This window comes from Fringilla coelebs (assembly GCF_963513975.1).
Source record: "Fringilla coelebs genome assembly, chromosome: 12".
NCBI classification, from domain to species: Eukaryota; Metazoa; Chordata; class Aves; order Passeriformes; family Fringillidae; genus Fringilla; species Fringilla coelebs.
Window position 1 is genome coordinate 5,997,475 of NC_140038.1, and position 22,869 is coordinate 6,020,343.

Sequence of the window (22,869 nt, forward strand, 5' to 3'; positions counted from 1 at the left end):
GGCCACATGAAATACCTAACAAATCTATCTCATATAAACTGTGGCTTAACAATAAATCAAATGGGCCTTTTACATACACACTGCTGACACTGCCACCTTCAAGAGCTCCAAGAAAAGACTTGAGTGGCTCACTACAGCTAATAATGTCACAAATCTGTTTTTATGGCCTCACTGCACAGAAAGATTTGACATTCCTTTCAAGAGTGTGGCCAGCTCCACAGTTGTGTGTTTCCCCATACTCAGTTACTCTCCCATCAAAACCACAACCTGACCTACTTGTTACCAAACCCTTTCCCCTACCCACACCACACATCTGATGGGTTTGGCTGCTGAAACAAGCCAGCTCTGCTCATAACACTGTGTACAACTAACCTGACAGGTGTCAAACCTACTGGAAACCATGGAACTAGCAGACACAAGCAATCCAAACCCTGAAAATCACACATGAAGATGAAAAAAATACTACAATTTTTCAGCTCTGCTTCACTATCCCCCTCTCTGCCCCAGCACTTTACTGAATTACAGGCTGAGTGCCTTTGTTCAAGAGTCAAGTTGCTGATACCATTGCTGGTTGCTCTAACCAACAACTTTGTGACAAATATCTGCTATTCAATCCTTGAATGAAGCTAGGAGCCTGCTGAACTGCCTGGGGACAGTACTTCCTTCTATTGAAATCCCCTGTAGAAAACCATTCTTTGCCAGTAATAACTGTACTTCATTTGAAAAAGCTGTCACAGCTAAATGTGGCACTCTCAAAACCAGACCATTTCCTCCTGTTGCATGCACTCACTTCTTAGGTGAAACAGATTCTTCCAACATGGTTGATTCCTCATCACCTTCAAGCCCAAATCTATCTTTACTTTGTTTCTGGAGAGGGGGGAAAAAAAGGGAGAAGTTAATGTGTGTTGTTTCTTGCTTTTTCTCCACCATTTATCACAAACCTAAACAAATGATCTGCAGAGCCTTGTCTGGTGCTGAACACCACACTGTTGGGCAGTGAGTGACAATACAAGCTCCCCCAGAGAAGAGGTGCTCTTCAGCATTTAACAGCCCAGGTTCTAAACCCTGGCAGATGGAGTATATAAAGGAAAAAAACCTGCTGATGCCTTTTTGAACAATGGTATAAGGAAAGTGCTGAAGTGTTACTGCATGGTGCTACCCACTGATACCTTAAGATTTTAGCCTTTCTATTTTTCAAATCCTGTACTGCAATATGCATCATTCTAAACTCCATATAAAGTGTTAGTTACCTGTCTTCACATTTTGGTCAGACAAAACAATCCCTCTAGGCCTGAGATCCAAGGACACCCTACAGCCTCAGCCCCAAAAAGTACAAACAAAAGTGAATTTGGGGGGAGCAAACTGGGGGAATGTGACTATCACCTGAAGCTGTAATTGGAGGATTAACCTCTGATATGCAAATGGACCAAACTTATATCTGTCTGAAAAACTCGTGACCTTTGTCCACTTTGGGTGCAGCCCCTTGAGGAGGCTTTGTCTGCCCTTAATACACCTGAAGACCCTTCATTAAATATATCCACTTTCATTTTCTTAACTTTGTCTGGCTTCTGTTTCTAGGTAAGCCCAAAAAAGGCATCACTACCAGTAGGAAATACATACCCATAAGACAATAAATTGAATCGTGTCTCCAAGTCATTTTATCACAGGTACTTGAAAGTTCAGGACAGTCTGACTTCAGGCTGAAGACTGAGGCAGGGTTTTTTAGTGCTAAGAGACATTTGTAACTATACCTAAGGGCAGTAAGTCTAAGCCACTAGAAACAACAGGAAACTACAAATCATAGAAATAGTGCCTTATAAAAAGTCTATTTCTACTTGTTGCCTAGTACAGAGAAACTGCATTCCCTCTTGCTACATGATTTGTAGTCTGAGTCCATATAGATGAATATAAATAGAGAAATATCCACTGTGACCTTCCATCCAAGGACTCCTCATGCACATCCACATGAACACACAACTTAGGAGAAAGGAGGTCTTTTTATTAGAGTTTGATTTTATGCATGAACTGAAACTCCCTATTTCTAGTCATGATTGTGCTTTACTTCTGTTATAATGTGAAGTAAAAAAAAAAAAATCTACTGTTTTTAACTTAGATATATGCTACTCAAGTTCTGGGTTCTCTGTCAGCTGATGAATGACCTATCACTAAAATTTCAGGACATGAGGGGTTGGGTAGAGGGGGGAAGAACATGTACTAATAACACTTAAGCAGAAAAAGAACTACCTATCAATGCACACTGGAGAAAATGAGCTGGACCAGCCCAAAACACAGCAAGAATTAACAATACACAACTGAAAGCAACAAACCCCACTTGGATGTATCCATCCCAGAGATTACACAGGCTCAACAACTACAAACTGCAGCTTCTCATATGAAGCAGGGGTGTTTATGATTTAACCTGTTTCTAATTCATTAATTTTGAACTGGCTGTGTCAGCAGATAGCAGAAAAAAAAAAATCAAAGAACTGGGAGTGAAAATCAGCACATTTGTATTCTATCAAGACAGAAGGCTGCTTTCATTTGGCACTAGACAGCAATGCTACTTTTGAATCAAGTTTTAAACCATCTACAGAAACCTGCAATTTATTTGATGTTTATTAAACCTGAGCCTGACAGCCTCAGAGAAAAAGGCATGTGATGAATTCTGTGTGATGAATTCTGGCAATCCTCCTCACCCTCTCATTACATAACCCTTAATGTTACATCCCACACTGCTCACACAAACAAAGGCAATAAATTCTTCTGGGCTACTTCACTTTGTGATTTCCTACTACTAAAATCTATTACAGTAAAGAATGATGTAGTTTGAATGTCAATGAAGTGAAATTTTGACAAGAATGAATCAGTGCTGTTTGGAACTCCTCACTTTTCCATACAACATGCTCAAAATGGGACCATTCAGCTCCATGTTTGTTGGCAAACTTGCCATTTTTTGCTGTTGCACTTGCTTGCTTGGGAATATTTTGAATACTGGCAATTTGTATCAGCCCTTCCTCTCTCCTGACAGGCACATTCTATAAAAACAAGTTTCAAGGCAGTCTCACCTCTTCACAAACATTGATTTTATCCCCCTCTGCACAACTGAGGTCTAATTCTTTGCTTTACTAGTTTACTAATTTTAAAGCAATGTGCTGTTGGGACTTCTTGGTTTGTTTTTCTGGCTAAAAAACTCTCTCAGCTTTGGTACATTATATACAAGAACACCTGGACAACTATTGTGTAGTCCTGGCTGTAGCTTTAAATACTGCTTCTAGGGTAATTTCTTCCCACCTGATTCATCACTTGGGACTACAGCTTAAAAATCCAGAGCTGAAGCTTTGGACTCTTCCCTGGACATACACTCACAGCCACCAAGTGACCTTCCAGAGAGAAAAAAAAAGCCCAGGAGTGCTGTACTGAGCCTGACACATGCTAGAGATGTAATAAATGGCCTTGATTTTTCCAGCAGTGCCTTACTTGCAGGTAAAAATATATATAATCAAAGCACAAGATACAACACTGACTCCATGAGAGACAAACTGCAGTTTGCACATATCTGGATTTCTGCACTGGTTTTTTTTGCTACATGCAAAGATGTTAATACTGTACCTTCTTTAGGATGATATCAATGTAACCTGCAATTAATTGAGAGATCTGTTCTCCTTCAGTGGTCTGTACTGAGTAATAGCTTTCCTGATATTCACCAAAATCCTGAAGAAAAAGGGGAAAAATCCCAAGACTTATTTGATAGTGCAAAGTAAGTAAATGAAGAGACAGTATCAAATATGAGTGAGAAAATTCAAATTCTGAAATTGTAGAAACATTTTATTATATCCAACAGTAAATTAAACTTCTCCAAGATTCTAAACCAGTTTGTGAGACTGAGGGAAGAGAGAATGCTTTTTATTTCAGTTTATCCACAGATGTTTCATAAATTGAAATCCCCAAGAGATACTTCATCTAACTTCATCAGATTCAGTCACTTGAGGATGAAGAAAAGTTTTTTTAGAATTTAATCCTAGAGCATAATCATCCATGCAACTGGAAATTAGATGCAAATGAATCAAGTGAACGCAATTTTCTAGCTTCTGCCTCTTGCTCCATCACTTCAAAGAACCTTTTCATATAAAAAATGTATGTTGCAGTGGTCTCCTATTGACCAAATAATTAGCAAAATATCACATTCATAAAGCTTCTGTAAATTCGTAATTATCAAAAACATGAATGAGCCAGCTGACTTTATGTTCCTATCTTGCAAGTCACAGAGTACATTATGACATTATGAATGACAAGCATCATAACTACTTATGCAAGGGTGAATAATAATACTTGCTTAACTGGTTCATTAGTTAGGCACAAACCAGATTTAAACAGTGGTTTGTTGAAAGATTTAAACAGTGCTTCTGAGGAACTGGCCTGTCCAGAAGTATCAAACTACAGACTGGACCTGGACTACAGCATGTGCCAATTTACTACTTGAGGACTCAGTGACTCTATCAGGCTAGAAAATTAGAGATGGAACAAGTTACAGTACAGAAACTGTTCTAAGCCTCCCTGCCACATAAATCCCTTGTCCTCTGAATGCACACAGAAGGATTACCAGAGTGAAGCTTTTAGGTGAGGCAGCCCAGCGTTTCACAGTTGTCAGTGGCCATTCCTGCAACACCTCCTTGGTCTTCTCATCCACTCGCATCACGGAGTCCTTGGTGACCCCCAGCAAACGAGGAACCAGCTTGTTTTTGCCTTTCATTTTTTCCTATAACACGTGGGAAGATTGCTTTCCTCACAAATGCAGCCTTCCACAGGACAAAGGAAAAGCAAGACAGAATATACTGCACAAGGAAGCAACTGGCATGCAGACAGTGACAACTGAAAACTCCAGACTTCGTTTGTCTGTTTACAGACAATGCCTCTCAAGAAGCTCTGGTCTTTAGTGCTTCTTAACTATTCAGTTCAAAAGACAACCCTGTCAGTGAAATTTTGCCTGATGGGCAGGAAGAATGATGAGCAGGAAGAATGATATCAGAAGGCTAATTAATTACTTTATTATACTATATTATTCAGTACTGTATTACTAAACTGAACAAGAACTCAACTGAACAAATCTCATGAGTGTCTCCTGACCAACCATCAGGACCCAGCTTGCAGAGATTGGTCAAGAAAACAAAACACTCACAGCAGAATCCAATTACCAAATCCCTTCAGGCAAACAATCCTCCACAATGCATTTCACTTGTGCACAAACACAGGAGCAGCAAATGAGCTAAGAATTGTTTTCATCATTCTCTTCTCGGCTTCTCCAGGATAAAACCTGAGAGAGAGAATTGTCTCTCTCTGCTCAGAGAATGTGAAACCCACACAACCCCTCTTCTCACTCCTCCAGGAACTGAAATATCTTAGTGGTAGAGGTAGCAAACCTTAGCTTAGAGAGGGACCTGAGATAATCCATAACCAAGGACACAGGATGGTTCCAGCAAGAGCTGTGTTACCTTCACAAGGAAAAAGGACACCCCGTAGGTGCGCAGGGAACGCGCCAGCTTCACGTACTTCACTTTGGCCTCTATTTCTGTCATCTCACCACAGTTTTTGTGCTCCTGTAAGAGAGTTCAGTATCAATTAGGCAGAACCAAAGCTTTCTACAAACAAACAAGAAAAGGGTACAACTTTCATCTATTTCAGGATGCTTAGTTCATAATCATTACAATTAGAATATTTGAAAAAATACTGGGTAGAAATGTTTGCAAAACTATCACATAATGCCTCACAGAGATAAAATAACTAACCTGGGCAAACAGAACACTCCTCCTTGACCATCAACCATTCAATCTGTGCCTTGGACCATGCACATTAAACCCCTTCTGACACAGTTTAAAATTCTAGGTATTCCTGCTGTTTGACACCGTTAGGTTTCATACAATTAATGCCTCTTCACTCAGGTTTTAAATGTTGTTTAAGTGTACCCACACCCTTTTTTTTCCTCCCAGAAATAGATTATTTATTCCTGTTTAGTGCCCAAAACTTCTGACTCATGACAGCCTCACACCTCGAACTTGAGATCACTTCTCATGTCTTGTAGGTACTTCCAATGGGCCTTTTTGCCAGTTGCAGCATTATCCAAAATTTTTTTCCATCACAGGAAAATATCTCTACAGTTGAGGAACAAACAATGATTTTTCTGAATAGTACGTCCTGAAATACTGAACTGTGTCTTGTAACTCAGTCTCTATTTATTATTTAAACAATTTGGTCATTAGCAGATTGATGATTATGTGTAAGTAATGACAGGTACCCATGTTACATATTTAAACTTATTAAATTTATTAAATTTAAATAGCATCTGTTCTCCTATCCAGACCACTGTGCTGAAAACCACATCCCAAAGTCTCCCTATTTAAATCCTGTTTGTGTGATTCCCTATCCCACCCCATCTTCCCCCTCACGTGCTTCTCAGCTGCCGGTTGCCACCTCTCCGGTGCTGACTGATGGCAGCAGGGGGAGCACCAGGAACATGGGAAACGCCTTCTTATTCCACTTGTTCCCACCTCAGCAGCCTGGGGGCTTCCAAGGGAGAGCACTGGGAGGGGAACTGCAACTCCAAAAACCTCTTGCACCCCAAAACCACAGGCTGCTCCCCTCTGTCAACTTCAGCAGAGAACACAACCAGGATCCCAAAAGAACCAGGAGCACAAAAGTAGCACCTGCCAAGCTCCAGAACTTCATGGCTTGGGAAACGGCTGAGATTTTTCAAAAAGACAGCTCACATATTCTACCCTGTTCATTCTTTGCCCAGGTGAGTGCCCTCACTGATGAGCCTCTGGTCCATGCACTAAAGCACATAATGACAGGAACTACTCATAGGTCATATCTGACATGGGCAAAAATCCCAAATTATGAAAAGCATGGCTGCAACACTCAGAAGTGAATGAATCTGGTTTTTGCTCAAACTGCAATGTCACTGCACATTGACTTAAAGGTGCACAGTGTGTCAAACACACTCATCTACAAGGAAGTACTGAAGACTCAAGGCAGAACAGACTCACTAAGTGATAGGATTCTTCAGCTGGGAGTGTAGCAGACAAAAGAAAGGCTGTGACCTGTTCCTGCTCTTGAACTTGTCTCCCTAGCTGGGATCACAGATCACTGGTGTGTCCTTCCAGAAGCCATGAGACTTCATCTCACCTGTTGACCTCAGAATTTTCCAGCTTCCATTGTATTGCCAAACTTGTATTTCAGTGGGCAGAGTTAACCTGGTGCATCTACAGAACTCAGACTCTGAGACCACTTCCAACAATACCAGTACATTTGGCATTTATATTTAACTGCTCCAGTCTTTTCCAATGGGGTGACTCCCACACACAGCACTGAATTCAAGCATTAACAAGTAGAACTGAGGCTCATGTTTGAATGAGGCATGAAATTAAAACTGGCTTTCCTAAACATTTGTCCATTTTAATATAAATATGCATTTTTATATTTCAATGCAACTGACAAAAAGATCTTAAAAATACTTAATTTTCACACTCTCCATTTAACAAAGCACATTGGATAACCATCACTAAAGAAAAAATGATCAGGACTATAAATCTGCTGAAGAAATAAAATAAAAGCTGTCAAATACTTGATACTTCATTTTCTGATAGCTATATAGTTCAAAGTTCTTTGTATCCATACAAAGTATACACCTGGGAACCCCAGATTTTTCTTATAAAGGTAGTGAAACTACAGTAGTTTTTAGCCTCACAATTACCTGAAATATTCTCTTTTCAGCCCCTCTTTGTTTGGTATATTCTTTAGGCAGGAATTCTTTCAGGCTAGGGGGAAAAAAAAAAAAAAAGAAATTCCCAAGTTAATGGTTCCTCCTTGAGGAGAGATGCTTCCCATACATCTTTACTGGCACTAGGTCCCCCAGGCTTCCTGATGTGGGTGTTAAATACTTGCACAACAAAACAAAACTAAATAGAGCTAGAGCAAGTGGTTGTCTTACCATTTGAATTGCTGCCCCATGCAGTACCTTTTCATGTTCTGGAAATTCATCAAAAATAAACTATAGCTGGGACACTTTCCAATTTTAAATGATAGGATGTCTCTCAGCAGCTCAGAGGGCTTCATATCTAAATGGACCTACACTAACTGTGATCTGGGAGAAGGGGACATGGAGGCTTGAGCCAGCTCTGGGTTCAGACACTGCTGTTACTTTACAGCAGCACTTTGATTTACTGATGTGTGGGACCAAGTTCTTTGTGCCATCCAAGAAGTGTTAGAACACTAATACTGTACTGAAAAACTAGACACTCATTGAAGTGGACACTGAATACCACTGTGTTGTCTCAAAGTAAAAAAAGAAGCAGTTTTAATTTCCACAGCACTCAGGTTCTAAGGCTCTCAGAACAGGGATTAAATGAGACAAGTTCAGCCTCCATGACAGAGTTCAGTCAGAAGGAATCCTTCAACACCTCATCTGCCCCTCCTTGCTGTATAATAACCCTTGATGTCAGCCAGATTTCACTCTAACCTGAGGGCATATCTGCATCATGCTTTAACAAATAACTGCTCTGGATTGTACCTTCCCAGCTGGAACATGAAACCGTGTCATATATTCAGCAGGTCATTTTCCAACTGAAGAAACTTGCACAGTTTAAATAATTAGTCTCTAAGGATTCCCCCTATTTTGGACTATTAAGAATCACAGAAAAAGTATGACTGGAGAAAGTCCTCCTTATTCTGATTTATTCAGTAAAAAGCAACACTTAACACTGAAGGCTAGACTACCTACTAGGATACAAAGTTAGACATTTTGAGAAGGATGGATTGTTTTAAACAAGAATAGCAGAAATATTGCACAACTGTTCTGTGGGAGTTGCTTTGTTTTTATATCCTGAGGGTGTTTTTGTTGGGTTTTTTGTTTATATTACTGTGCATTTTTTTTGTGTGTGTTTTTAAACACAAAAGACTGCCATTGCAGACAATTAAAAAATAGATCAAAATACTAAATTAGGATTTTGTGTTTCAAAAATACTACTCAGTACTGAGATCACACATTTTGTCTTTTCCATATTATAAAACAAAGTAAGAACAACTGTCCTTGCTAATCTTTCTTCTGATGTTCTCATAGCTACATCTCCCTTATCCATGATAAAGAAATCTCTTCTTGGGGACCTATTTACAAAGACACATTATGGGGTAGGGAAGGCTGAAGAGGCAAATTAAAACTGTAGATAAGGACTGAATACAGCTTATTATCTTAAAAAGCTGGTGTATCTACTATGAAACAAGTGGTGGTTTTATACAGAATTTCACAGGTTCAAACCAGTTGAATTAAACCCAATTCCAAGGCAAACTAAGAAAACAACAAAACCAAACCTGAATTAAACAAAGTTTCATTCTGGAAATAGATTTATATAAACAAATAGATGATAGCTATCAACACACTTTAAATAATCATCTTTTATTAGCTAATTTTCTCAGCTATCTGTATACAGATAAACTATCAAAACCATTACCTTCTTAAGCTTGCCTACTTAATTTTTAATTAATATAACACTTAAAAAAAACATTTCTAAGCAAACATTACTTGGAGCCTCATAAGCACCAAGGGCTAAGAAAATAACTTTGTGCTTTGTCCACTAAGCAGCAATTGGAATACCCCTGCACATGTGGGTGGGCAATTGGATTGGAAGTTTTTTCCTTCTATCACTTTTAAATCAAGAGGCAAGTGATCACCTCATCTGAAAGGGGGAAATGCCAGTTGTGAACTGAAATCATATTAATTCTACCTATAATCCACATATCTTCTTTATAGACAGTTTCATTTTATTTTGCAGCTTTTTAATGGAGCCAGCAAAACCAATGGAAATACCATTTAGCCTTCTTTAATCCCTTAAATTACACATATCAGAATGTGAACATTGAACTCAGTCAACAAAAACCCCAGCTAATAGGAAGCAGGATTGATTTCACTTGGTTTATACTGAGTTTCATCTTCCAGTTCCTTAAAAAGTTATATGAGTGCCAACACTTTGATTGTTTCTCATTAGCATAAACATGTTCTTAAAAAACACAGCTTAATCCAGCAAACCAGGTTAGATTCAAGAACTGAGCTCAGCATCAAGCTTCTCACTGGCAGTAATCTGTTTGCCAGTGTGCCTGCACAGAAGGGGAGGTGTGCAGTTTGAGGTGCTCCTTTCCTGTCTGCAGAGGAACATTTGAGCTCTTGATTAGATATTCTCTCAGCAAATTCAGCCCCAGGGTAGCCTCTGCAGGTGCCATGCAAAACTAGATGTGTACCACAAAGAGGGACTGCTTTTAAACTGACAGTTTAATGCTTTCACAATTTACTTTGGCATGAGCTTCGTGTTGAATTCCAATAACCAGCACCAATGTCTTAGCAAGATGCAGGCAAAAATCTTCATCTGTGCCAAGAATATTTTAGCAATGACAAAAAAGGATATAAAAGGTGTCTCTAGACAAACATATTGTAGACAGGCACCTAAACTAAGCTGTTTCCAAACAATATCATTAAATTCTAGTGCTTCTCTGTTCTGTGCTGGTATTTTTATGAGCTGACAGATTCTCCTTAAAGGAACCTGTAGCATCTTAAGGTTTCAGTAGTGAGTGACTGGATACCTCTCAAATGTATTTCACATACTGAGCTACAGCATACAGTTTAAATAAAACAAAACTACTTTCTTACTTGAAAATTGTCAGTGTTTATACATTGAACAGTAGAAAATAGTTGGATGAATTTTTTTTAAAAAGCTTGTTCTTTTTCAAGGGAATAAAAAAAACATGACTTTTTTTCTGAAAGGATAAGACATGAATCTTCAGAAAAAAATAATGAGCATTTAACTACACTTTTCTCTATATTGTTCATAGTGAGCCAGGATCATTTAGCTCACTTAGACTCACAAAACAAAAGCATGAAGTTTGACAACAAGGCTGACATGATGGCTATGTAAAATAAAGATATCACTACTAAATAAACATGTACATTTCAAATTAGGAGACAATGACCAGGGACTTACAGTTCTGGAGCAGGTTCATCTACAGAGGAAAAAACTGAATTACCTCCAAATAAGAAATGCTTAATTTTATGAAACTGATTAAACACCAGGACAGAGAGCAATTACACTTGGTTACCTGCCAAGTTTGGTTCAAATACAATCAAAGCCCTAAATGAAAATAAAACAAGAGCAGAGGAAAATGCCCTACTGAATATAAGAAGGTTCTGAATTTTGGAATTCTGGTTCAAAATTATTTCCCCCGGAGTAACATTATTTTTCTAACAGATGGTTCAATTATCAATACCTTTCATCTCTATTAGGATTAAAAAAACATAATGCACATGATATGAGTGATGACTGTTTCATGATGGGCTCCAAACTGTCCAGCACTGCATACAAAGTACAAGTAGTACATGCATACAAAGCAGCTTCAGTACACCATAAAACACACTCACTATATGGGAGCTTAAAAAAAAGAAAAGAGAAAGAAACTTTCCACTGAACAAACCAAGCAGTGCATTAGAAAATCCTGAAAAATTTAAGCAACTGAATGCTGTTCAGCAGTTTGCAAATGCCACTGGTTAAGCTTGTGGGAAATGACTGCATTAAAAATGAAAAACAACTATTTCTGGGAGCACCTAGCTCTTGAAATCATTACCATGACACAACATGAGCTTATCATGCATGGTGCCCCAATGGTTTGCTGCAGGAATACTCTTCAGTGAGTGCAGTGAGAAGGGAAGAATAAGCAGACACTGGACAAATCCCAGGGAAAGACTGTTGTCTAACTGGTCACAGTTCCAGGAAATAAAAACCAGGAGTACACTGAAGCTGATACACTGGGCCCCTGGAATTCTTAGACATCAGTATTTCTAATAGGAAAGATTCATGGGCCAATCAGGAGCACACAGACAGTAAAAAGAAAAGCTGATTAGTAATTGGTACTGAAAAATGTTTATTTGTATAACTGAACTGCTGCTCCAGGAACAGGCTTCAGAAGTGAAGTGTTTCAGCCAACCAGAGCTGCAGCACTGCCCATTCTACAGCAAGACACCACCTCAGAGTGCTTCCCTGAGATACCATAAACCCCAAAGTGGCTCACAAAGGAAGCCTGAGGCAGCACTGAGCACTCTGCCAGTGGAACAGGACAGAAACCAAACATTGTGTGTGCCTCCAATTAAGGGATTAATGAGCCTCCTGCGTAGGCAAGGCTTGATGGACTGGGCAGTAAATAGATCTCTTTTACCTTCCTACATTGCCTTCCTCAGACTTCAGCCCTTGGTTAATTCTACTGCAGGTAAGCCAATCAGAAAATTGAAATCAGTAGAAAAATGGGACATCTAAAATTCAGTCAAATTAACTTGCCCTCTGGATAGCAGAAAATTAAGTGTCACAATAAAGATTAAAGGATGAGCCACTTGTGAGCAGGACTTCTGTCCATACCTGAAAGAAAGAGCACAGGTCTAGAATTCCATTCATACAATGCCATGAGAGGCTGAATCTGACCAAGAGATTAATGCCACTAAAAAGTTTTGAAAATTTAATTTCCACACACGGGAGTATTCACTTTATTCAAATGACAAAACTTCTTTCCACTCTTGTACTTTCCTGGTACTAAGTGTGTACTTAACTGGCACTCTGGGAGGAGCCAGTGTCCTTATTAGTTCTGTCTAATAAGCCACTGCCAAAGGTCCCCTCATCAGCTGAGGTTGCTGATTTGTGCAATAAAGCTCCTTTCACTGGGAGATTTGCTATTGAAAATACACTGAATCTGATTACCTCTGCTTGGAGTAATAAAATGTGCTTAATCTGTGACAACTCAACATTAGTTACACTTGAGGTCACCCAAATTTAGAAGTTAGAAGTGTTTACTCTAAAAATCCAGGTTTATGTTTGTGTTCTACATGAGGTCCAAACTGGATCTGTGCTTGAAAGCCTCCAAATTCACAAGCCTTCTCAAAGGAGACAGGATGGGAGCCATTCAGAATGTCATCACGAGCCTAGAGGAGACAAACAAAGATGTGTCAGAGACACCCAAACAGCTAACCCATCTCCAATTCCTTGAAAGCTTGAATACAGCCAGCAACACACCCTTTTCCTTCTGAATGTCTTTATTATTCCATTCTGGATGTGTGTGTGACTAATAAAACAAAGGGCTAGATTATTTCATGGTGAGTATTTATGGAGACTTACTGATTGTATCAGCTTTGATCAAAAAGAGAATTTGACAGCCATTTCCTGATGCATGTGTAAATAAAACACAACCTGTACATAAACTTCTGTGTATGTACACACATATGTACAGATGCATGTGTGTGCAAATACACACTGGAAAGCTTTCATCCCACTGCCTCATGTAGGAGGGAAAAAGGTCTCCATAATTAGAGGCAAAAACAAAATTACTGTTACAGACATGGCAACAGGGACAGGCACATAGCATTTTTCTTCCTTCTGTGTAAATTTGGTGGTCATTGAAGATGACAGATTTTATAGCTGTGGCAGTAGAAGGCTCACCTACCCATAGACAAAGCAATGACAAAGCACTATCAACACATACTGTCATAGCAGCCTGGATGAAATATTTCAGGGGCAGGAGAACAGCTCAGTGTGATAGTCTTCTAAAATACTTCAAAGAGGTACACTTGTTCTACAAGCAACAGAACAGCCTTACCTTTTGCCTCGGATTTTTAAAATGTAATTTATAGCAATATCAAGTATAACAGCACATTTCATACGTTTCATCAAACTTTCAATTTTTGTTCTTTGAAAAAAACCCCAAAACTTGAACAAAGAATTCAAAGCCTACTTTTTTTTTCTGACTGAATTGCAGGCAGCTGCAATGGCACCTTCAGTTAAATACTACCTTCTGCATAAAGCTCCTGGCTTTGCTAAGGTATGCACAGTCCCTCTGACAGTTTAGGAAACTTGTCTAGATGGACTCCTACTGTGCTACATGACATGGTCCCTTCTGATGGAAAGCCTGCCTGCCTTGTGTGCTGTCTGGGTTGAAGATTAGAAAGGTGTCTCACTGATCAGGCAGAAGAGAAAGACACAAGAAACAGAAAGCTGTTCACAAGACTGGCCGGAAGAGAGGAGGAGAGGAGGACTAAAAAGAGCAACTTGGGACTAAAGACATGTACCAATTTTAAGGAAGCAGGATGTGAATGCCAGTGAAATTTTGGCTCAATGTCCATGACTGGGTTCAAAGCATTGGATTAAAAAAAAATCAGCAAAGCCTCTCTACTATCATGTGTTTTTGGAGGGCCAGCCAAAAGAGCAAGACTAAATAACATCCAGAACTGGAATTCTAGAAGATGGAGTATTTGAGCAGTGCATTTTTTTTCTAATTAACCTCCATGAGTTTCCTGAGACAAGGTAGCAAGTACTGTACCTGAACATAGAGCAAATTCAGCTGAACAGGATCTCTTGAATCTACATTCTGGTCTGAATAGAAGAACTTTCTTCTCAAGAGCAGCGTTTCATTCTCATCCACTCCTTGCTCCCGGAAGGTGCGGCTGTGATCCAGCCAGTTCACTGCAACAGAGGCACAGCCATGCCCACTGCAACACCCACCCAGCCCTGTCACACCCAGGGGACAATGGGCATTTCCACCCTGGGGGAGCTGGGATCCAGCCAGTTCACTGCAACAGAGGCACAGCCATGCCCACTGCAACACCCACCCAGCCCTGTCACACCCAGGGGACAATGGGCATTTCCACCCTGGGGGAGCTGGGATCCAGCCAGTTCACTGCAACAGAGGCACAGCCATGCCCACTGTTACACCCACACTGCTGCAGGGCTCACAGCCCTTGGCACACTCAGGGGGCAACTGGCAATTCCACTGTGGGGGAAGCTCCACAAGAAATGTTACTTTCATTTCTGGTGCTAGTCATCAGTGCTGAAGGCTTGCTACAAATGAGAGCTGTAAAACAGCACCGCTGAGAAACAAGGATTCTACTGCAGCATAAACATTGTTAATATTGAAGAAACAGCTACAGTGATGTTTTATTAGTAAATTTGTATCTTTAAAGCTTCACAACAAAATAAGTGCACCACACTTTACCTCTAAAACAAATGATTTAGTTTACCTTTTTTATCCCTGAACACAATTTTACAACATCTTCCTGCCACTTACAGTTAACCTTAATGTCTTAGAGTACAACAAAAAACCAATTATAATGACTTAGCACACAAAGCAAATCAAATACTGTCTTAGTTCCTTGGCAAACTTCACTTACAGTTAAAACTTATACTCTCAAACACAAAACTACTTTTGGATGGCTTTCAGTAGGCATCAATTATTAAATATCCAGCTACAATGAAGGGACAAAAACAACCCTTCACACTGAAGTTGGAATACCCTTACCAAACACGTACCAAAATGCAATTCAAAACACCTGCTAATTCTCAAATTACCCATTCACTTAATTTTAAAAATACCCAATTACAGACAGGACTACATAAAAAAGGGGTGCAAAATACAGCCAGGAACCAACTGAAACCCACATGGCCTCTGCAAGGCTTCTTTGCATCATACTGTGGAAAGATATGAATCTAGAATTACCCTGGAATACTTTACTCACAATCATCATCCGTATGAAGCTTTGCCTTCAGTTTTTCCATTTTTCTTTCATCACGTAACAGGGTCCTGTCTTTCTTTAGTGTTCCTGTACTCTCCTCTTTCTTCTCTTCGATGCTCTCCTGGATTAATGAATACTCCTCATAATTTGTTATTCCTGGAATTATAAATAAATCCAATATCTGACCTCATTTTTCAATACATAATTTCTTTGACATATGCTGCATTTGCCACTTTCAGAAAGCTATTAAGTATAAGGTATTATTTTTCTGCTGCCTACCCAAGAGAAGCTGCCAGTCTAAAAACATGATGGAATGTAAAATAACTGTAAATTCCAAAATGGAGACAGGCTATAGTAAATTTCCATTCATGGATGCCTACAATTGCTTCCTGAGGACTGAGTAATTTCAGCTTGCCCATGATGTAAAAGAAATGTGGCAGAGCCAACTGAGGAACAGAAACCATGTGAAATTCATGATTTTTTTGCTTAAAGTGTTATGACTCAACTCTTCCTGTGAATTTTACATGAAACTGAATCAAAAATCAGTTCAAAAGATTTAGCATTTATGCTAAGTTGTTCCCATTTCTTTGTTCTGTTTGGTTTTTCCATACTGTTTGGGAAAGTGTGTTTATGTTATACCAGACAGCAAATTAAATGCTTAACTACATGACCACATTCATGAAAATAAATCAAACTTATTTTTGAGGTAAATTAGTTACAGCACATTAGAATCCAACATACAAAACCTCAAAACTGAAATAGATTATTCCCGTTCCAAGTAAAGTAATAGAATCAAATTAAGGCCATGAACTGTAAATGAGATTTAAGCACTGTTTTAAGACTTATATCAATCCATGTTGGATGCATACTTGTAGTGCATGTATTAAATAGCTAAATATACATTTTTAAAAACAAATTTGTAAGCATTGAGACAGACTACAAGCAATATCACACATTTTTGACCAGCTGCTTTGGATGGCTTCTGTATGTATTTTTACAAGTGGTACAATTTTGTGATCAACTCAATCATAACACACAGTCCTAAGCTTGAGTACATTTCAAGGTCAGCAATGTTCCTCTTTTATCCTGTTAACACTGAGTATAAATTCAGTTCTAAACCTTTATCTCATAGCAGGAAAGAGTACATAAATGTAATGTACAACAAAAAATTGGTACCTGCACTGCTGGATAACTTTGTGCCTTCAAGTGCTAAATCCTGAAGTCTAAGGATACAGCTGACTCTCTACAGACTTTGATAAAACCTGGACAACAGGTTTCAAGAAAGTGTTTGGTAAGTAGTAACTTAAAACAAATTTAAATTTTTCACATGCATGCCAATTCCTAGCCACATAACATCCTAACAATCAAAAGTTAAATATAACAGAAGAACAAATTCTTAAGCATGTGGGTCCCAAAACCTTACCTATCCTGCTGCAAATGGTAACCAGCAATTCACCCACTGTTTTAGAATCATCCACCATGACTGTTTTCACTGAACCATCCAACATGCGGATTTTCTGAGGTCTCTGTTTCTTTTTGTACTCCAATATATCCTAGGAAATAAACACAACTGTTTCTAAATGCTTCTGGAAGCCACCACAAGCCAAAGCACTAGCTTAGATGCCTAAAACAGGATTCCCTCCCCACCCTCCAAGCTGGATTTTTCCTTTGTTACAGTATAGGCAAAGGTACTCATTGAGTAAACTTGAGCAGTGACTGCTTTTAGATCTGCCAACATCATTTTTCAAGGATTGTTCTAAGTGGCAAGACCTAGTCAGGGCAGGATAGACCAAAACATCTTTGTGCTGTGAAGTCTAGTCCAGCATTTCAAAAGGACTGCAACGCCGTGGTTGCAACAAGCTGGCCAGAACACGAGCCAGTGTGACCTCACCACCTCCAGGACACAAGAAACCACCTCTAACACAAGGTCACATCAAATATCAAGTATATAACCAAAGTTATTTTTCAACTTTCTGTTAATCATTCTCTGAAGACACTACTGACCACAGTAGCTCACGGTCACAACCTGAGTGCAGGAAAACACTGATCTCTGAGGCACAGCAAGGAAGAGGACTAGGTCAAGTTCAGGAACAGACTCAAGACCCTCCCAGCCCTCCAAATGCTGAACATTCTTCTTGCTATTTAGGAAACAAGTTTTCTAAGAACAGGGTGATGAAGGAAGCAGGAGACTGGCACCATACCCCGTTCCTCAGCATGTAGTAATCCAGCGTCCTCCCGGCCTCCAGCCAAATACCTTTGCGAGGGTCATCATCTGACAAGAACAATCCATAGTCAGAGGCTGTGGGACAGAACAGACAGAGACACATTGAAAAACACCAAACCTGATAAAGCCAACATGGTTTTATTCAGGGCTATTCAGATTCAGGGTTAAGCCTACATTACACTTACCTTCCATTCTTAATAAACTTGGATAGAATATTTTTGTGTGCTTCATGAAAAATTTCATTTAGCAGCAGATAGCAGGGTACATTAGGCTTACAGAAGACTTGAAAAAAGCTTCCCAATGCCATCACATCTTCACTTGTCACATCTACTGTGTATTATATTTATAACTCCTTTTCTTTGAGACAACTTTTTTTAAATGCTCACAGGTCCTGCTTTGGAATTGACTAACCAAAAATATAAGCAAGTTTGGCCTTAACCACAGTGTACTATTTCAAGCTGCAGTTCTATTTTCAAAACACAGTTTGCTTTCAAGCCTCCACAATGTGAGTTTATAATAAACTTGGAAATCTTTTGGGTAGGTGATCCAGGTTTAGGTATTTAAAAATATACAAGGCTTCTAGAATTATACCCATGGCAAACACAGCAAAAACTTGTATCTTTTGAAGGCTTAAACAATGTCAATTGATTCTTTCAGAAGTAAAAGATAAAATTTTTATTGCCACATGAAACCAAACCCAGGCTTAGGTTTCAAAGACTAAACTCCAGATATGAATGAAGCATCATGACTGTTAATTTAAGGCCTATCCATATGCATGAGGAATCAATACAGATTATACTTCACAAACAACAAACAACCATTCAGCAGCTGAGCCTGCTCTGTTTGCAGTTCTGCAGGTTAAGCTAATGCCCCTTCTCATGGCCAGCAGTGCAGAGTCTGCTACAGCAGCTCTGGGCCCTACCCTGTTAGTGTCAGCCATGTGTGGACCCTTTGGCCAGAAAGCCAGGTAAAAATACCTTTAATTTTTTGATAATATTTCATCCTTAAATGCCATGCATAGCAATAATTTACATTTAACAGCATTTACCTTAAACACATTATTACTTATGCAATTATATAAAAGACCTTAAACATAACTGATAAATGTGCAACTGACTCACAGATACCCAATTTAAAAGGAAGAACCCTTCTAAAAACAACTAGAGATGAAAAACTTTCCCTGCTGACCTTAATTAAAAATTCCCCTGAAAGGTCAAGTGATCTGTACATATAGGGATATTTATGATACAGATTCAATACAGAATCACTTCTGTAAGATTTTAGAATTTGTGCCTATAAATGGGTTGTGACCTTTAGAAGCAGACAAAGTGCCTTGCCCAGAGCACAGAAGTACCAAGGAAGCCCAGAGTGCTCTGATACCCATTTGTGGTGCATGCAGCTGGTAATGAAACAGCAGGAGCTGTGCAACTGCACGTGAAAATCACGGCCACCTTTGTGCTGGGCCCAGGCTTGTGAGAGAAGTGAAATGTGCACAGCTGACAGCCATAGGTACATTTTCTGTTGTGCAGAACCATTTTATCAACTGTACTGTCTTCTGAACAGGCAAACACACACATTTTCACAGCCACCAAAAAAGGGAAAGGATGTGTTGGAAGCATTCCTGTTCATCACACAGTCTCATTTTTTTGAAGACTCTAAGTACACTGCAGTCATAAGCAAAGGAAAAGCCCCACTATAAAATCTGAGACCTCCTTAGCTTTTCTTTGAGGTTCATGATCAGGGATATTTATCACTCAACTTCTCCAAATTCAATAGCTGCCTACAGTCACTGGCTTGAGAGACCAGCATGGTATAAATGCACAACTTTTATCTGAAAATGAAGCTCTGTGACTAGATTTCCAAAGGACTCCTGCAAAGAAGAAGCAATTCTCAGTAATAGTAATAAAGTCCATTACTAGTAAGTTGTTCTAACAAGATTTTTGAAATGGCTGTAAAGTTTGAGAGCTTAAACCTCAATAAACAACCTGTGTTAAGAATTGCATTCTGCTAGCATTATATACAATGCAGCATCAAAGGGCTTTGAAGTATCTGAATTTTCTGACAACCTTGGCTGTGTTAAAAAGATCTTTTGTCCATGGGGTTTCCCAGTCTGTATTCACCTAATTTGCCCAATAGGTACAGAGAGTTACATTTGATTAACATGTAGCACCGTGGTAACTGGTATGCACAGCATGGTGGTGATTTTAGTTATTAAGCAGTTTCAAACATTTCTCTTTGCACATTTTGGAGGTACCCAGCCATTCTTTTGTAATTCGTGTTGTCACTCACTTCCTTTGCTGTGGCACAAAGTAAGTCTGTGCAGATTTTCTTAGAACACATTGCCAGAAACAGTGCCTTAAGTAGGCAATACAAAAAAAAAAATGCTCTTCAAGCAGGAGAGCAATTTCTCATCTTTGAGGCAAACAAGATCTTCCTTTAAGAAGTCTTAAAACATACATTGTAGGAAAATCTTAGGACAAAAGGAAAAAAAACAACTGTCAAAACCCAAACCATTCCTCTGACTGCCCTAGAAGACTCAAAACCCTATCAAAGAGCTCAAAGAGTCGTGCCCACCCAGGAATGCCAGTCTTGGGTTTTGTGTTGCTGGAATGGCTTTTGAGGCATTAAAGAGCTGGTTTCTTTAGTTTTGCGACTGAAGAAGTTGAGATTTTTTAGTTTGGGTTTTTAAGGTTGCTTTTTTTTTATTACATTCTTTTTGACTTGTTGAGGTTTGTTTAGCAGGTTGGGTTGAGGCACACTGACTGCTTTTGGGATAGTGTTAGTTTCTTATACTAGAAACCAGGTGTACTTTATTTATAATAAATAATAGGTATTAAAAAATTATGTTAGACAGTTTGTCTTTAAACTAATTCAGAAGTGCCAGTATTCCAGCAGAAGATGGAGGCAAGAAGAAGAAGAAAAGAGATGTAGATTTTATTTTGCTTTTTGAACTTTTATTTTAAAAACTTTAAGATTTTACTTTTTGACTTTGTGACAAGTCAGCTATCATTTTACTTAAACTTTTGTGGTTTGTAAATCTTCACACAAAGTTGGTAATTGTTTCTATGGGTTAAAGTTGAAGGTATTAGCTGTCTTTGACTTTGTGCTAAGGTCTTTGAGCTCTTTGCTAGGGTTTTGAGTCTTTTAGGGCAGTCAGGGGAATGTTTCAGGTTTTGACAACAACTCAGCTACTTTTTGTCCCTTAAAAATCTGTTTGCACTTGTTTCCTTTCACTCCAGAGCCCTACAACTTAAATTAAAAAAAAAACCAAAACAACCAAACTCTCCTGTCATGGACATATTTTATGAAAAATCCTTTTGCTAGGATCTTTTTCTCCTGAGAAGCTGAGAGGCCTCAGAAACAAAATGTAAACAATAACTATCTGCTGCTGTGGAATGCAGCAGGTGAATCTTTGGTTGGTCTCATGTGGTTGTTTTTAATTAATGGCCAATCACAGCCCAGCTGTCTCGGACTCCCTGGTCAGTCACAAGTTTTCATTATCATTCTATTCTTTTCTATTCCTTTCAAGCCTTCTGATGAAATCCTTTCTTCTATTCTTTTAGTACTGTTTTAATGTATAATTTTCTTTTATTATAATATATATCATAAAATAATAAATCAGTCTTCTGAAACCTGGAGTCAAGATTCTCATCTCTTCCCATGTCAGGGCTGCCTGCAAATTCAACACTCTCCAAGATAAAAAATAAATGAACAAACAGGACAATGTCAAAAACCCCTCTGGGCTCATGTCCCTTTTCAACTCAGCCAATGGAGTGGGGAAGGACAAGTTCAGGAACTCACCTTGCCCCGTCTGAGCCTCTGGCACTCGCTCCCGGATAACTCGGCAGGCGTCGTACACGGCAGTGGACGGCTCAAACTGCATCGTCTTCACCACATTGCACTGACGGACACAGATCTTCAAGGAAAGAGCCACCATGGTGCCAAGTCACTTGGAAGTTCCTACTAAAGTACCTGAAAAAGCAGTAGTGGCATTGTTGCTTAGTTTTTCATTTAATGCTTTAATATTGTCAGCTTTTCAATAATCAAATGAAACTAGTTCAGTAAAATTACATTTATTCAATTGCACTTCTGTATAAAGTCTCATTAGTATCATTAAGAGAGAAACCAGCCAAAACATGCATTTTTCTTGGTGTAATGGAAATTCATTCCTCAAAAGCATACTAAATGTTCACACTTTCTTTGAAGTAGGTTAAAATGGTGCATAAAACACCAATACACTTATTGGATATATTGGCAACATATTTACTGCTGACAGAAAATTCCTTTTCTCTCACCACACATTTTTATTAGATCATCTAGACTAGCTTGTAACCAACAGCTTAAAATAATTACTTCATCAAAAGTAGGATTTTCTTAGCACATAACTACTCTTTCCTGCAGATTCTGAAGTGTGCAATACAGTGTTATGGTTTTTCTCAAGTCCCCACATACACCTGCTAGATGTTTTTAGCCCATTGCACAGCTACAGAGAGCTGCAAGAACGAGTTATTTTTCATTTCAGCTATATTTAAAAACTACACCAAATCTGACAGGATTTTTTTAACAGAAACAGGAAGCTACAGATGCTTTTTGCATTGTTTCATTTGTAGATAGTCTGGATTTTGTCTCCAGTGTCTTCCCTTGCTGTTTTAACAGTCCAAACCACTCTTCCATCACTAGACTTTCCACAAGGATCTCCAAGAACTCATCAGAACTTAAATCCATTCTCCATAAATACAGAATGCACTAGAATCCCCAAATAATTTCTGCATAAACTCATGTGTGTGTTTTTAAATAGGAGTTTCCCAGGGGATCCTAGTGACTAACTTGAAGAGCTAGAAGCTTGTTTTCCTCAAGTTCAGGAGCCTGACTTTACTCTTCATCTAACCCATATCCCTCACAACTGCCAGTCCAGAGTGCCTGCAAACTCAGCATCCCTGATGAGCCCCTGTGGTCACCAAGACTGCATCGCCCTGGAAGGGATGTCTACCCCCTGCTGTACAAGTTACCCTCTCTGCATCCCCAGGCTCACAGTGCTACCTCTCCAGCAGCTGCAGGAGTGCCT

At 39.1% G+C, this 22,869-nt stretch overlaps 1 protein-coding gene across 2 annotated transcripts in view; it reads right to left on the reverse strand.

Moving 5' to 3' along the window:
- Positions 1-22,869, reverse strand: part of TLN2 (talin 2) — a 139,849-nt gene that overhangs the window by 66,595 nt on the left and 50,385 nt on the right. For both annotated transcript variants that reach the window (XM_084213475.1, XM_084213474.1), the window contains 11 exons: positions 21,606-21,776; positions 17,782-17,879; positions 17,004-17,133; positions 15,584-15,736; positions 14,392-14,534; positions 12,873-13,000; positions 7,748-7,811; positions 5,490-5,594; positions 4,601-4,756; positions 3,610-3,711; positions 791-867 (listed from right to left, as the gene is read on the reverse strand). In XM_084213475.1, coding sequence (XP_084069601.1) covers positions 791-867; positions 3,610-3,711; positions 4,601-4,756; positions 5,490-5,594; positions 7,748-7,811; positions 12,873-13,000; positions 14,392-14,534; positions 15,584-15,736; positions 17,004-17,133; positions 17,782-17,879; positions 21,606-21,741 — 1,292 coding nt within the window. In that variant the 5' untranslated portion in view covers positions 21,742-21,776. The remainder of the gene's footprint in view (positions 1-790; positions 868-3,609; positions 3,712-4,600; positions 4,757-5,489; positions 5,595-7,747; positions 7,812-12,872; positions 13,001-14,391; positions 14,535-15,583; positions 15,737-17,003; positions 17,134-17,781; positions 17,880-21,605; positions 21,777-22,869) is intronic.